The sequence below is a fragment of the Bos grunniens genome, chromosome 5 (genome assembly GCF_055505025.1).
Source record: "Bos grunniens cultivar Pamir isolate PY7600 chromosome 5, Bosgru_T2T1.0, whole genome shotgun sequence".
Classification (NCBI taxonomy): Eukaryota; Metazoa; Chordata; class Mammalia; order Artiodactyla; family Bovidae; genus Bos; species Bos grunniens.
This window is the reverse complement of record NC_141169.1, coordinates 19,966,481-19,979,888: the sequence shown is the minus strand read 5'-3', so window position 1 is coordinate 19,979,888 and position 13,408 is coordinate 19,966,481. Positions and strand designations below refer to the sequence as shown.

At 48.1% G+C, this 13,408-nt stretch overlaps 2 protein-coding genes across 5 annotated transcripts in view; one reads left to right on the top strand and one right to left on the bottom strand.

Annotated features, from left to right (window-relative positions):
* LOC147371375 (uncharacterized) overlaps positions 1–8,205 on the bottom strand; it is a 63,624-nt gene extending 55,419 nt beyond the window's left edge. For all 4 annotated transcript variants that reach the window (XR_015164804.1, XM_086403783.1, XM_086403782.1 and 1 more), the window contains exon 1: positions 6,921–8,205. Coding sequence is in view for 3 of the 4 variants with exons in the window: in XM_086403783.1 (XP_086259909.1) it covers positions 6,921–7,246 (326 nt within the window). In the remaining variant the exon portion in view is untranslated. The remainder of the gene's footprint in view (positions 1–6,920) is intronic.
* A 148-nt stretch (positions 8,206–8,353) lies between these two features.
* On the top strand, positions 8,354–12,804 carry DUSP6 (dual specificity phosphatase 6). Its single transcript, XM_086403780.1, has 3 exons — positions 8,354–9,217; positions 9,794–10,231; positions 11,279–12,804. Exons 1-3 carry the CDS (start codon positions 8,818–8,820, stop codon positions 11,584–11,586), a joined length of 1,146 nt encoding a protein of 381 aa, XP_086259906.1. The 5' UTR covers positions 8,354–8,817; the 3' UTR covers positions 11,587–12,804.
* The last annotated feature ends 604 nt before the right edge of the window (positions 12,805–13,408 follow it).

Genomic DNA, 13,408 nt, shown 5'->3' with positions numbered 1-13,408 from the left:
GCTTCGGGACTATTCTAACCCCTTTACAAATATAACTCATTTATCACAATAGTCCTCTGATAAACTTCCCTCCCTTCAGAGATAAGGAAACTGAGGTATAGGACAATTATGTGATGTCCTTCAGAGTCACATGCTAGAAAGGTTTAGAATCCAAGTTGGTCTGACTCTAGAACTTCCAGTCTTGACCTGCAAGATCAAACTGAACAAAAACAGTAGACGCTGCTCTTTTATGACAGGTTGTATGAAGTCACTCTTATCAGGCAGGGAGTAAGGTGTACAAAAGAAGCTTTGAAGGGACTGAGGTATTTGAATTCCACGGTAATGATCTGATATTTGAGGCCAGCCCTCCCCACTATAAAACTGTGATAACAGTATTCCTGTTATGCAGAATTACCAGGGTAGTTAGACTGAACATGTACAAAGCTTGATGTAGCATCAATTGTAGCTTTATGTTGTTATTTTCATGGACTATCCAAATACAACTTTTGTAATTAGCTCACCAAATGGCCCAAAGCAGGACTGGAGCAGACTGGAGATTGGAGGCCTCTGGAGTTCCACTGATACATTCTTGGGGAATCAGTGAGTTCTTACATGTGATCAACGGAGCTAAAGCAGTCCTTGCGTTGTGGACACACAGCCGTTTCCATTGACTGCTGGCAAAAACAGGCTGGCAGGAAATAGTACCTACTTAGAAAAATAATTAGTTCTCTTATACAACAACTACTTGTACTGCTCACACCTGCATAAATAAAGGAACACAAGATGAGGAAAAAAGTCTCCCGGGGAAATACGGCCCACATAAGGAGGTGCAAGGCAAATGTTCCGCATGTAGACACAGCATGGCCAGTGTGCAGGGTCCTTCACACATGAGGCCCCATGACTAGGCCAGGGAAGGTTCTGGAAAGATGAGTACATATAAGGCCTCATCTCCCCAGAAGGCCTAATTTCTCACCAAAGATCCTTGCTGAGGCTTTGGAAATAGTACAAGGGGAAGCAAAGTGCCATCGTTGCTTTCCCAAAACAAAACAAAAAAGAAAACTGAAAAGAAACCAACAGAAAATGAACTTGGCTGTACTGCTGACGTAGAGACGCCAAAGTCCTGATGATTTCTACCATATGTATTTACACGTGCTTTTACATTTCCTACTTTATGAAAATAAAGGGTAAGTGGAAAGGCTTCCATGGTGATCCAGTGGTTAAGACTCAGTGCTTTGACTGTGGAGGGTGCAAGTTCAATCCCTGCTCTGGGAATTAAGACCCTACATGCTATGCGACACAGGGGGGCCCCCCTCAAAAATTGATAAAGGATGAGAGGGAAAAATCAATGAATGTTTTCCCCTTGGAAGGAAAAGGACAAAAGCTTCTGAAGGAAGAAATCAACACTGCTTTACGTGAATTTCCTTACTAGAAACTAATTCCAAAGTTAGGTTCAAGTTTACAAAGTTACGTTCAATATTCTTGATATAATCTCTGTGGGATCCAGAAAGTACATTAATGGGCATTCCATCAGATGATGAGAAACAGAAACAGGCGAAAGATGATAAAGACCTAAGGTTTAGAAGCTTTGCCCGATTGGGGTCAAGGTCTGAACTTCACGGGAGTTCCTATCTTCCTTCAGGCTGTATCATTCCGGCAAGGTGAGGAAGCGCCATCTTTTACAGGAAAGCTCCGTCTGCCCCCTCCACGAGACTGTGGCCGTGACTCTGGAACTCTAGCTGTTTGTCAGTCACCATCTAAGCTCTCCCGCCTTTCCCTTCAGTGCTGCACTGTCTGGGGAAATTGTTAACCTGCCTTCAGTAAGATCCTGCAGACCCTTGAATAAGCTCCCTGCTGCTGACCCTAGGGCAAGCTGCACAAAGCTGCCACACTGGAAGCGGTAAGCTGGCAAACCCGGATTTGCAGTCATGGTATTTTAATTTGGTGCTCGTATTTGAAACTCCCTTTGGTTTTCTCCATGCACAGCCCATCATTGTATATTACCTGGGTTTCCTATCGTCAGAGATTTGGGCTTCTTGTACAGTTCCTGCTGTTCTGACATAAGTTGCTGTCTTTTTGAGGCACCTGTCAGGAAAGCTCAGCATACGTCTGTGAACCTCCTGTGCGTGTGCTCAGTCACATCCAACTCTTTGCGACCTCATGGACTGCAGCCCGCCAGGCTCCTCTGTCCATGGGATTTCCCAGGCAAGACTACTGGAGTGGGTTTCCATTTCCTCCTCCAGGGGATCTTCCCAGACCAGGAATTGAACCCATGTCTCCTGCATTGGCCAAGCAGGTTCTTTTTTTTTTTTTTTAATATAATTTATTTATTTTAATTGGAGGCTAATTACTTTACAATATTGTGGTGGTTTTTGCCATACAATGACATGAATCAGCCATGGGAGCACATGTGTTCCCCATCCAGAATCCCTGTCCCACCTCCCTCCCCATCCCATCCCCCAGGGTCATCCCAGTGCACCAGTCCTGAGCACCCTGTCTCATGCATGGAACGTGGACTGGTGATCCGCTTCACATAAGATGATATACACGTTTCAACACTACCCTCTCAAATCATCCCACCCTCGCCTTCTCCCACAGAGTCCAAAAGACTTCTTTACATCTGTGTCTCTTTTGCTGTCTCACATATAGAGTCATCATTACCATCTTTCTAAATTCCATATATATGCGTTAGTATACTGTATTGGTGTTTTTATTTCTGAATTACTTCACTCGTATAATAGGCTCCAGCTTCATCCATCTCATTAGAACTGATTCAAATGCATTCTTTTTAATGGCTGAGTAATATTCCATTGTGAATATGCAGGTTCTTTACCACTGTGCCACCTGGGAAGCCCTTGTGAACCCATATGCCCTTTATTTACAGTCAGATTATTTCAAACATATTTTTCAAATGCAGTTAAATTCTGTTCTGAGGTTTAGCTGTCCTGAAAGTCACCGACTGTCACTTAAAAAAAAATTATTGGAGTATAATTGATTTATAATGTGTTAATTTCAGATATATCGCAAAGTGAATTAGTTATACATATACATATATCCACTCTTTTCAGGTTCTTTTCTCAAAAAATCATTAGCATATTGAGGAGAGTTTCCTGTGCTATAAAGCAGGTTCTTATTAGTTACATATTTTATATATCGTGGTGTGTATATGTCAATCCCAATCTCCCAATTTATCCCTCCCCTCCCCTTTCCTCATGGTAAGTTTGTTTTCTACAACTGTGACTTTACTTCTGCTTTGTAAATAAATTCATTTGTACCTGGTTTTTTTTTAAGATTCCAAATAAACACTATCATATGATATTTGTCTTTCTCTGCCTGACTTCACTCGACTGTCACTTTGAGGGCCTCCCCAGGACCTCTAAAAATACCAAATCCTGGATATGCCAGAAGGCTCCATTTTAAGTTTGATCTTCCAAAACACGCTCTCCATATTAGGTGAAAATCTGTTTAACTATTTTCACATGATGTGTTAATAAATGTCACTGTATTCACAGAGATTACTCCAAGAAGATTAAAGGTCGTACCAACCCTTTTAGGTCTCATAAATCACAAGTGTTCGCAAATGCAGGAAAATTCCTGCCAAGTTGGAATGCTTCTCCAATAACCAAGCAAACGTTTATAGCCACAAGATTTTAAGGAACTTCCCAGGAGGAAATACGAGGAAGAATTCAGCACAGGTGCTCGTTGCATGCACAAACACACACGCAGAGGGACAGCAGGATCTATGAAACTGTTTCTGTGCCCTTGTGAAAACGGAGCAGAGATGACTGGCCATATTCTGTAACCTTCAAACACAGTCTTCTATATGTGACTGATACCCTAAGCAGGGAACTGAGGCCTCCAGAAGTAAAGAAGCCTGTGGTTCTCACAGTCACTGGAATTCTCCTGAGAGAGCTTTTCCTGGGAGCCCTGGCAACAGGGCCAGAATGAGATTCAAAGCAGGATAATCAGCAACAGCCAGCCAGCTTTATGCAGAAATGTAGCAGTGATTTTAAAAAGCATCATCCATTGAGTACCTACTTTGTGCCTTTTGCGTCATCTTGGCTGTCCCTAACCCTCACAGTCGTTCAGGGCGGGCCTAACTATTCCCCATTTTACATACTGCTGAATTCCTTTACTCGCTTTATTTTTCACTGTAGCACTTTCCCTTTTTAATATGCTGTATAATTATTTATTTTGTTTATTGTCCTCACTAGAACGTGTGCTCCAGGAAGACGGGATTCTTACCTGTTTTACTCACGACTGCCTTCCTGGAATCCAGAGTAAATGAATAAATGGGTGAATGAATGAATGGAGACCCAGAGTGGTTAAATGACTTTCCTCTGTCAAACTATTACTTAGGAGACAAAGCTAAGATTTGAACTCAGGTCCTGGGTGCTACACCAACACACATCAGTAATGGTGGCTGTGAGGATAAGCATCCAGGACACACGCTAAGAACGCTAGACGCGCATTTATTGAATGGTTGACTGATGAAGAAAAAGAAAACCACCGGATGGAAAAGGAGCAGGAAGGAAATGAGCCTGACTTTTGATCCTTGACATCTGTGGGGAAGGAGCAACATAAAACATGAAGCCCAGAAAAGCCTGGTGGCCAAAATTCAGTTCTCAAGTGCAGACCTTGATTCTTTCAAACTTCAGGAGGAATAAGGAAGTGTGGTGGGTGCGGTCTCCACAGGCCTTCTAATACGGATACATGGTAATCCTTAAGGGTCTGTAAAGAGTCAGACCTCAAATCCCCACCCCACCATTTGCTACCCTCTGACCTCAGGCAAACTCCTTAATCTCTGTAAACAGGAATAATTTGCATGGGTTTTCTGAAGACTAATGGAAATACTGTATGTAAACACACAAATTAAGACCATGCCCAATGTGTGGCGGAGAAGGCAATGGCACCCCACTCCAGTACTCTTGCCTGGGAAATCCCATGGATGGAGGAGCCTGGTGGGCTGCAGTCCATGCGGTTGCTAACAGTCTGACAGGACTGAGCGACTTCACTTTCACTTTTCAACTTTCATACACTAGAGAAGGAAATGGCAATCCACTCCAGTGTTCTTGCCTGGAGAATCCCAGGGAAGGGGGAGCCTGGTGGGCTGCGGTCTATGGGGTCGCACAGAGTTGGACACGACTGAAGCGACTTAGCAGCAGCAGCAGCCAATGTGTGGTAAATGCCCATTACCCCTATTACTTCAATTATATCAGCATAGGGTACAGAGTGTTTAAGAGGGGAGCAGTAGGGAGAAGTTAGAAAGGTAGCTGGGTTTATTTTGTATCTAACTGGTTTAAAGGATTTTGGTGCCGGTCTGTCACAGCATGTGCTTTTCTTGACATCTGAATCGCGATGGATTACACTGCTTAGCGCAGTTCCTCAGAGGATTTCTCCTGAGACTAGGGAATTCCAGGCGGGCTCTTAGGCCTCACACAGCATCATTGGGATGGAAAGGACTGGGTCCATTCTGCAGGTTCCAAATTCAGAAAGATCAAAATAATACCAATGCTTAATGACAGACCAACAACGTCTTAGGGCATCTCACTTTACCTTTTCAATCATCAGAGATTCTATCAATTTCCTTATGCCAACGTGGAAGACTACAGCTTAAAAAGGTAGAGGATATAATCAACGTCGCACATTTAGGAAGGGGTGGGGACGGACCCCTTCAAACTCGGGCCGTCGCCACCCCAGGGGCCCTTTCTTTCAAGTCACTTCAGTTCACTCAGTCGTCTCCGACTCTTTGCGACCCCATGGACTGCAGCACGCCATGATTCCCAGTCCATCACCAACTCCCGGAGTTCGCCTTTTTTTTTTTTTTTTTTTAACACCGCACTTTTTCAGACCCACCGGTTAGAAGGCCATTCTATAAAATGTCTAGAGAGGAACTGAAGGGTTCAGACGCATGGGCAAAGCTAAATGTTTCAAGTTTAAGTGTTGCAACCATCACCCCAAATTGATGCCTAGGCTCAGGTAACTGCACTTTTTAAATGGCTAAATGGAAATCAACTTCTCTCCCTGCCTTTACTGTTGGAGGGCTTGGGCTGAAAGATTTTGCACGTCTCAGTTCCGCTGCAGGGTATCCTGCCTCTCGGCTCCTGGCCTCCAGGTCCCATTAACAGAAAGGGACATCAGCAACAGGTGGGGGCGGGTCGGAGGCGTTACCTCCCGCGCAGGCCTCCTCCAGCTCAAACCGGATGGTATCCAGTGAAACATGCGAGTTCTGTTCCACCAGATGCCCAAAAAAGGCGCAGGGAGCCAAAAAGCGTTGCAACCCCACCTTCTCCCAGCACACTCCTCCAGGGGCGGCCCGACCGCAGCAAAGCTCCAAAATTGGCAACCTGGGCCTAGCAGCCGCCTTTTTTTTTTTTTTTTTTTTAAGCCTACATTCTCCAAACCAGGGAAGAGGCGGGTGACTAAAGATGCAAATTGGAGCGGGGGCGTCAGCAGGCAGGCCCGTGGGTGCAGGGCGTCTAGCTTAGGGAGACCCCGCGACCTCAGGTGCCCCCGGAGATATCCGCGGTGGGCGCAGAGCGCCGCGAGGGCGCTCGGAAAAGCCGCTCCCAGCCGAGCCGCTGCCTCCGCTTCCGCCTCCCCGGCGGCGGCGGCGGCGACGGGACAATGCGCGGCCTCTTTCCGCCCGGGGTTAGGGAGGGGCGGCCGGATTGGGGCCCGCGCCTTCCGGCCGCAACCCCCCACCTCCACCCCCTGCGCGCCGCGCCGGCCGCACACAGGTGGTTTTCCGCTCGGGAGCAGCAGGCTCGGGTACTTTCATATAACAATATGATTGTGCGCGCTGGGAGTGTTCCTCCCCGCCGCCGCCGCCGCCGCCGCCGCCGCGGCCCCCACCCGTCACGCCTCTATCCGGCAGTCCGCCCCACCCCGTGGTACGCCAGCTGAGCGCGGATCGCTGGTCTGGCCAGCACCTCCCCAATTACCTGCTGGCTATGCAGCGCGGCCGAGACATTCCCCAGAATCCCCAGGTCGCCTCTGGAGCAGGGGACCCGGCACGCACTCCTCGCCCCACACCCGCCCCAGGCAGAACTGGAGCCCAAAGTCCCGCACTCGGTCCCCCACCGGTCCCCAGGGTCCCTAGAGGCTCGGCGCCAGCTGAACTGGGCTGCGGAGGCGGCGGGTGCTCACGGGGAGCGCAACGCGCAGGAGGGGGCAGTGTTCTGCCAGTGCCCGGCGACTTGCAAGGGAGGGGGTTGCTGCCCCGCGAAGAAAGGGGCTGACCCGGCGCGGGTTGTCGGGGTGGCTCCATTCTGACATGCCTCGGTCTACAGTAAACCAATCGGCGAGCCCCACTTGAGCCCCCGCAGCCTGCAGGCCTTGCGGGAGGACTTCCCCATGCTTTGCGGATGGTGGGGACAGCCGGCCCGGCTCCGCGTGCCCGGGTGCACCGCGTCCAGGCAGCCCCTCCAGGGAGGCTCCTGTGTCTGGAAGCTGAGCTCGCTGCTCAGAAATGATTAACGAGCACTACCACCCAGCGCGCAGTGGGTGACTGCGGGGACCGGGGAGGGGGTGCTTGGATCCCCGGAACAATGGCTTATAACGCCCCACACCGCCCCAGAAATAAAAGCATCAGACTGCCCAACGACTTTGTTCCGGCAGTCTCCACTGGTTTTTAAAAAATTAATTAAAACGCCGTTTTTTAAAAAAAAGGCTTGCTTCCTATTATCTGGACTTCCAAGCATTTGATTGCTTGCTTAAAAATGTTTCAACAAAATCCTGGTTTGTTTCAAAAGATGTTGGATTAGCATTTAACACCTCATCGGTCACTAAAGCCCAGGCAGTTTACCAGCCCCAACAGAGCCTCGGCTAAAAGAACATCAGAGCAAACAGAGCTGGGCTTTTAAAACTGGCAAACAAACGCCACACACACTGCCTAAGGCGGGGTGGGGTGGGCAATGGTGAACTCCAGTGCAAATGAGTTTAAAAGGAAGAAAAGGGAAAAAGTCAGCACAAGTTTCTCTAAAGCTAGCTTGCGCTCACAGGCGTCGCGAACAAGGGCTTTTGTGCCCGCTAATTGCACCATTTGTGCGCAAAAGTTCCGACGCGAAGTGTGAACTCTCAACAGAAGGAAACATGAGACAACTGAAGTGCCCTGGTTTGTGTGCCCTGCTCCTCCTCCGCCGCCGCCTCCTCTTCTTTCTCCTTCCTCCCGCGGAGCCCGCTGTTGCAGCTTGTTTGCACTGGGGCTTATCCGGAGCGGAAATTCCTTTCCGTTTTTGTGAATGACAAACTCATTAACAATTCATCAACACAACCTGTTCCAGCCGGCCCGTCCCCACGGCAACAGCCCCTTCCGCAGAGCGCTCATTGGCTGGCCCGGAGAATGTATCCATTGAGACGCTCGCTGTTTGTATCCATTGAGGAGCTGCCTTGCGCAGGGGGTGTGCGAGCGCCGAGGCCAAGAGAGAGTGAGCAATCGAGGTTTGAATAATCCTAGGAGAAAGACGGCCGGGTGGATTTGAGGTGCAGTCTTGGAGGGAGGGATTAGGAGCCGCTGGACTTTTCTTTTCTTTCCTCCCTTCTCAGTAGCACGGAGTCCGAATTAATTGGATTTCATTCACCCTAGAGGAACAAAACTGTCTGGGCAGCTTCATTCAGAGAGATTCATTGACACCGAGAACGAGCGGCTGCAGCCGGGTGCAGAGGGAACCGCCGGCTTTACTTCGGTCTCGCCTGCCCCAACCGCTATCCCGGCTTGGGAAAGGCGAGGTGGACTCCAACCCCGCTCCGAGAGCGGCGGCTTCCCGCGGCGCGCTCGGCCTCTGCCTGCCCCGAGGGGCGTCTGATAGGCACCCCGCCCTCTACGGCAGCTCGACCCCCATGATAGATACGCTCAGACCCGTGCCCTTCGCGTCGGAAATGGCGATCAGCAAGACGGTGGCGTGGCTCAACGAGCAGCTGGAGCTGGGCAACGAGCGGCTGCTGTTGATGGACTGCCGGCCGCAGGAGCTGTACGAGTCGTCCCACATCGAGTCCGCCATCAACGTGGCCATTCCAGGGATCATGCTGCGGCGCCTGCAGAAGGGCAGCCTGCCGGTGCGCGCGCTATTCACGCGCGGCGAGGACCGGGACCGCTTCACCCGGCGCTGCGGCACCGATACCGTGGTGCTCTACGATGAGAGCAGCAGCGACTGGAACGAGAATACGGGCGGCGAGTCGGTGCTCGGGCTGCTGCTCAAGAAGCTCAAGGACGAGGGATGCCGGGCGTTCTACCTGGAAGGTACGAGCCGGGGAGCTCCGCGCAGGGGGGCCAGGCGGAGGACACCGAGCTGCGGGCTGCAGGCAGGGCGCTCGGCCGGCGCTTCTGAACCCACTGCTGCGCCAGGGGTTGTCTGCCTGTCCCCCGGCTGCGAACCCTCGTGCGTCCGGCACCCACGAGCTTGGCCCGCGAGGAACCGGCCCGCTTCCGGCCGCACTCTTGGGCCATTTCTTTCTAACCACCTCTGCTTCCTACCCGAAATGTTCTTTCCCTACTTTCTGTCGTTCGGTTTTTGATTCAGATTTTGCAGGACGGTTGTGGTGCAGATTGGCACCTTCTAGCCCTTCAAGATATTCAGAAAAGTTGCCATTTTGTTCATTTCCGGATTCAAAAGAATGAGGGTTCCCAGGGTGGGCGGGCCCGTTCGTTCTGTTCCCAAGGGTGCACATTTAGTGTCTTTCTCTTACATTTAGTTTCGCGTGTAGGGGGGGGTTGGTAGGGTTCTGTGGTGTGTTTATGCGTGCGGCTGTGGCTCTCAAAGCTGTGAAAACTACTACGGGATCTCGGGTTACATGATTGTTTTTCTCCTCCTGGCAGGTGGTTTCAGTAAGTTCCAAGCCGAGTTCGCCCTGCACTGCGAGACCAATCTAGACGGCTCGTGTAGCAGCAGCTCGCCACCGTTGCCAGTGCTGGGGCTCGGGGGCCTGCGGATCAGCTCCGACTCCTCCTCGGACATTGAGTCTGACCTTGACCGAGACCCCAATAGTGCAACGGACTCGGATGGCAGCCCGCTGTCCAACAGTCAGCCTTCTTTCCCTGTGGAGATCTTGCCCTTTCTCTATTTGGGCTGTGCCAAGGACTCCACCAACCTGGACGTGTTGGAGGAGTTTGGCATCAAGTACATCTTGAACGTCACCCCCAACTTGCCGAATCTCTTTGAGAATGCAGGAGAGTTCAAATACAAGCAGATCCCCATCTCGGATCACTGGAGCCAAAACCTGTCCCAGTTTTTCCCTGAGGCCATTTCTTTCATAGGTGAGACTAATGAACAATTCTTGCTCAGACTTTTAAACGCAGAATTCCTCACCATTCTTCGAGTTTAAGCTGTTCATCTTTCTCGCTGCTTGCTAATTTGTGGGACTGCAGGTCTCAAATGTTCCAGGACCGTTCTTGATTCTGGTATATCTTCTTCCTTAAAAAAAAAAAAAGTGCCTTTTGACAAGGTTGCAGACCACAGGTGTATTGCAAATTTTGTCTGTTGTTTTGACTGACTCCAGTCGTTTGAAAGAGGGGCCATTTGTAAGTAGACAGCAGGATTTTCCCACCATCTTTGGACTGGAGGAGGGCCCGGTAGAAGTACTCTTGGTAAACAGGAATCCTAGCATGACTTAATAATTTTAAAAGAACGACCTGGGAGTTGTTTTAGGACACCAAGTTAGTTGTTGGAAAGCTCTGTGAATGCGAGATGCTGTAATCCAACTAAATGTTACTGTGATACCGGTTCACAGTGAGACAGTGAGGGTAACCTGAGCCCAGCAGGAAGAACTGTGGGCTGAAAGCCTGGAGAAGCGAATCTCCAGGCATTGTAATGCATTTCCTATTACAAAGGAACTCATTTTCAGGCCATGTCGACATCCTGTTCCTCCTAATGGGCTGTCCCCTGTGACTTCCCTCTCTCTTTTCTGAAATGCCTGAATACCTCCATTGTTCGCTGCACAACAGTTGGAGAATAATTTAATAGACCCTTGCAGTCTGCTTGTCTGTATAAAAGGCATTCACGACCATATTGCAGGGTTTCTGGTATTCACATGCTGAGGCAAAGAATGCACACATTAAGGGGTTTTGTGTTGGCAGAAACTTAATACAAAAGCTCCCTTTTCAGAAAATATCTGAAATATGTAATTGTGCCCAGTGTACATGTTTTAGCCCAGTGATACATTTTCTGCTGCCTGCAGGGCTCAGCTGCCACACACAATTATTTTTTAATCTTTAGTATTATTATTACTCAGGTTTTAGACTGATCGTTCACAAAGGGGGATTTTCGGTCTACTGATATTTTTCCCTTTCTTTTTCTGTTTACAGATGAAGCCCGGGGCAAAAACTGTGGCGTCCTGGTGCATTGCTTAGCTGGCATCAGCCGCTCGGTCACTGTGACTGTGGCTTACCTTATGCAGAAGCTCAATCTGTCGATGAACGATGCTTATGACATTGTGAAGATGAAGAAATCCAACATCTCCCCCAACTTCAACTTCATGGGCCAGCTGCTGGACTTCGAGAGGACGCTGGGACTGAGCAGCCCCTGTGACAACCGCGTCCCCACACAGCAGCTCTATTTCACCACCCCCTCCAACCAGAATGTCTACCAGGTGGACTCTCTGCAATCCACGTGAAGGGCACCCCCCGCTGGGATGTGTCCAGTCGATCTTTAGCAGTTTCTCTTAGCAGCATCAGCCAGGCTGCTCTCTTTGTATGTGGCCCCAGGTGTCAACAGGACACCAGCTGTCTGTATTAGACAAGGTTACCACGTATGGCATTGGTTATTCCCAAGGGAGAGATTTGCTCCCTTCCTGTTGGAAGAACAGGACCTGCTGTATAGATAGAGGCAGTAGGTTTGCTCCACACCCCTGTGTACAGCCTACCCCTGCAGGGACTGGGATTCGAGGACTTCCAGGTACATAGGGTAGGACCAAATGGTAGGGTAGGAGTATGTGTTCTTTAGGGCCTTGTATGACTGTTTCTTTTGCATCTGGAACTGATTCTATATTGTCTTCAGTGAAGACCGATTCAATTTTGCATATAGAGGAGCCAAAGAGAGGTTTCAGCTCTGTATTTGTAGTATCAGTTTGCAAAAAAAAAAAAAAAGAAAAACAAAAATAAATAATCAATCAAATGAATCTCATATTCCATTTGATTATTGTAAATATTTGATCTTAAATCACTTGACAGTGTTTGTTTGAACTGTGTTTTTCCTTTGATGGGTTTAAAAGAAATCATCCAAAGGGAGAAAGAGCAGTTTGCCACTTAAAAACAATGGAAACTTTTGCTCTTTTTGAATCCAAAGGATATATTTGCAGCATGCTCAACGTTACCAATTCTGAATGACATTTTCATGGACACTGAATGATCATGGAGACCTTGTTATGGTGCAGTCTTCAGTCTCTTTCATATATCTTCCTTGTGACTTTTTTTCTCCTTAATGTAGTTTGATTCTGCCTTATCTCTGTAAATATTTTGATTTGTATTGTCTCAAAGGGGATATCTTGGAAAGACACCAAAATCATGGGCTCACTTTTTTTGTTGTTGTTGAAACTTCAGCTGTGCTAAACAGTATCTTACCTCTGTACAAAATTCTTCAGGGAGTGTCACCTCAAATGCAATATTTTGGGTTGGTTTCTTTCCTTTTTAAAAAACAATTTGTGTGAAACTGGAAGCGTGTGTGTGTGTGTGTGTGTGAGCATGGGTACTCATTCGATAGGCGACATGCATATGATTGTGAAGGAAGGAGACAAGTGGCTCCATATGTTCATGGTATAAAGTTCTGAGCTGAAATTTTATTATAAGAATGTAAAACCTTAAATTATTAATAAATAACTATTTTGGCTATCAAATGTGTATTTTTTCTAAATCTCTCCTTAATTGTACTTGGATGTGAAGTGATAAATTTTAGGATTTTTCATTTGGGGATTGATACTGGATTATTTAAAATACATGTAGGAATACTGGGGCAAAGTTCTCATCTCAAACTATTTCCAAGAAGTCTTCAGGTACAGTTTATGAAATTAACCTTTTGCTTCAAGTAAAAGTGATGTAATGGAAGGGATTGACTATATCATTTCCTATGAGTGTCAGTGTGAAATTCTCAGTCGTGTCCGACTCTTTGTGATCCTATGGATTATAGCCCGCGGGGCTCTGCTGTCCATGAAATTCTCCAGGTGAGAATACTGGAGTGGGCAGCCATTCTTTTCTCCAGAGGATCTTCCCCACCCAGGGGTTGAACCAGGGTCTCTTGCATTGCAGGCAGATTCTTTACCATCTGAGCCACCAGGGAAGTTCATATCATTCCTATGGACAAAATATAGTAAGTCTGGCCTATTTAAGAAAACCGTGATCCTCTTGAAGGAAAATAGTGTACTAAGAGCATAGCTTTCTGAAATGACAGTATTTAGATACTCATGAATAGTCACAAAGAGAAGGCATCAGAATAACAAAATG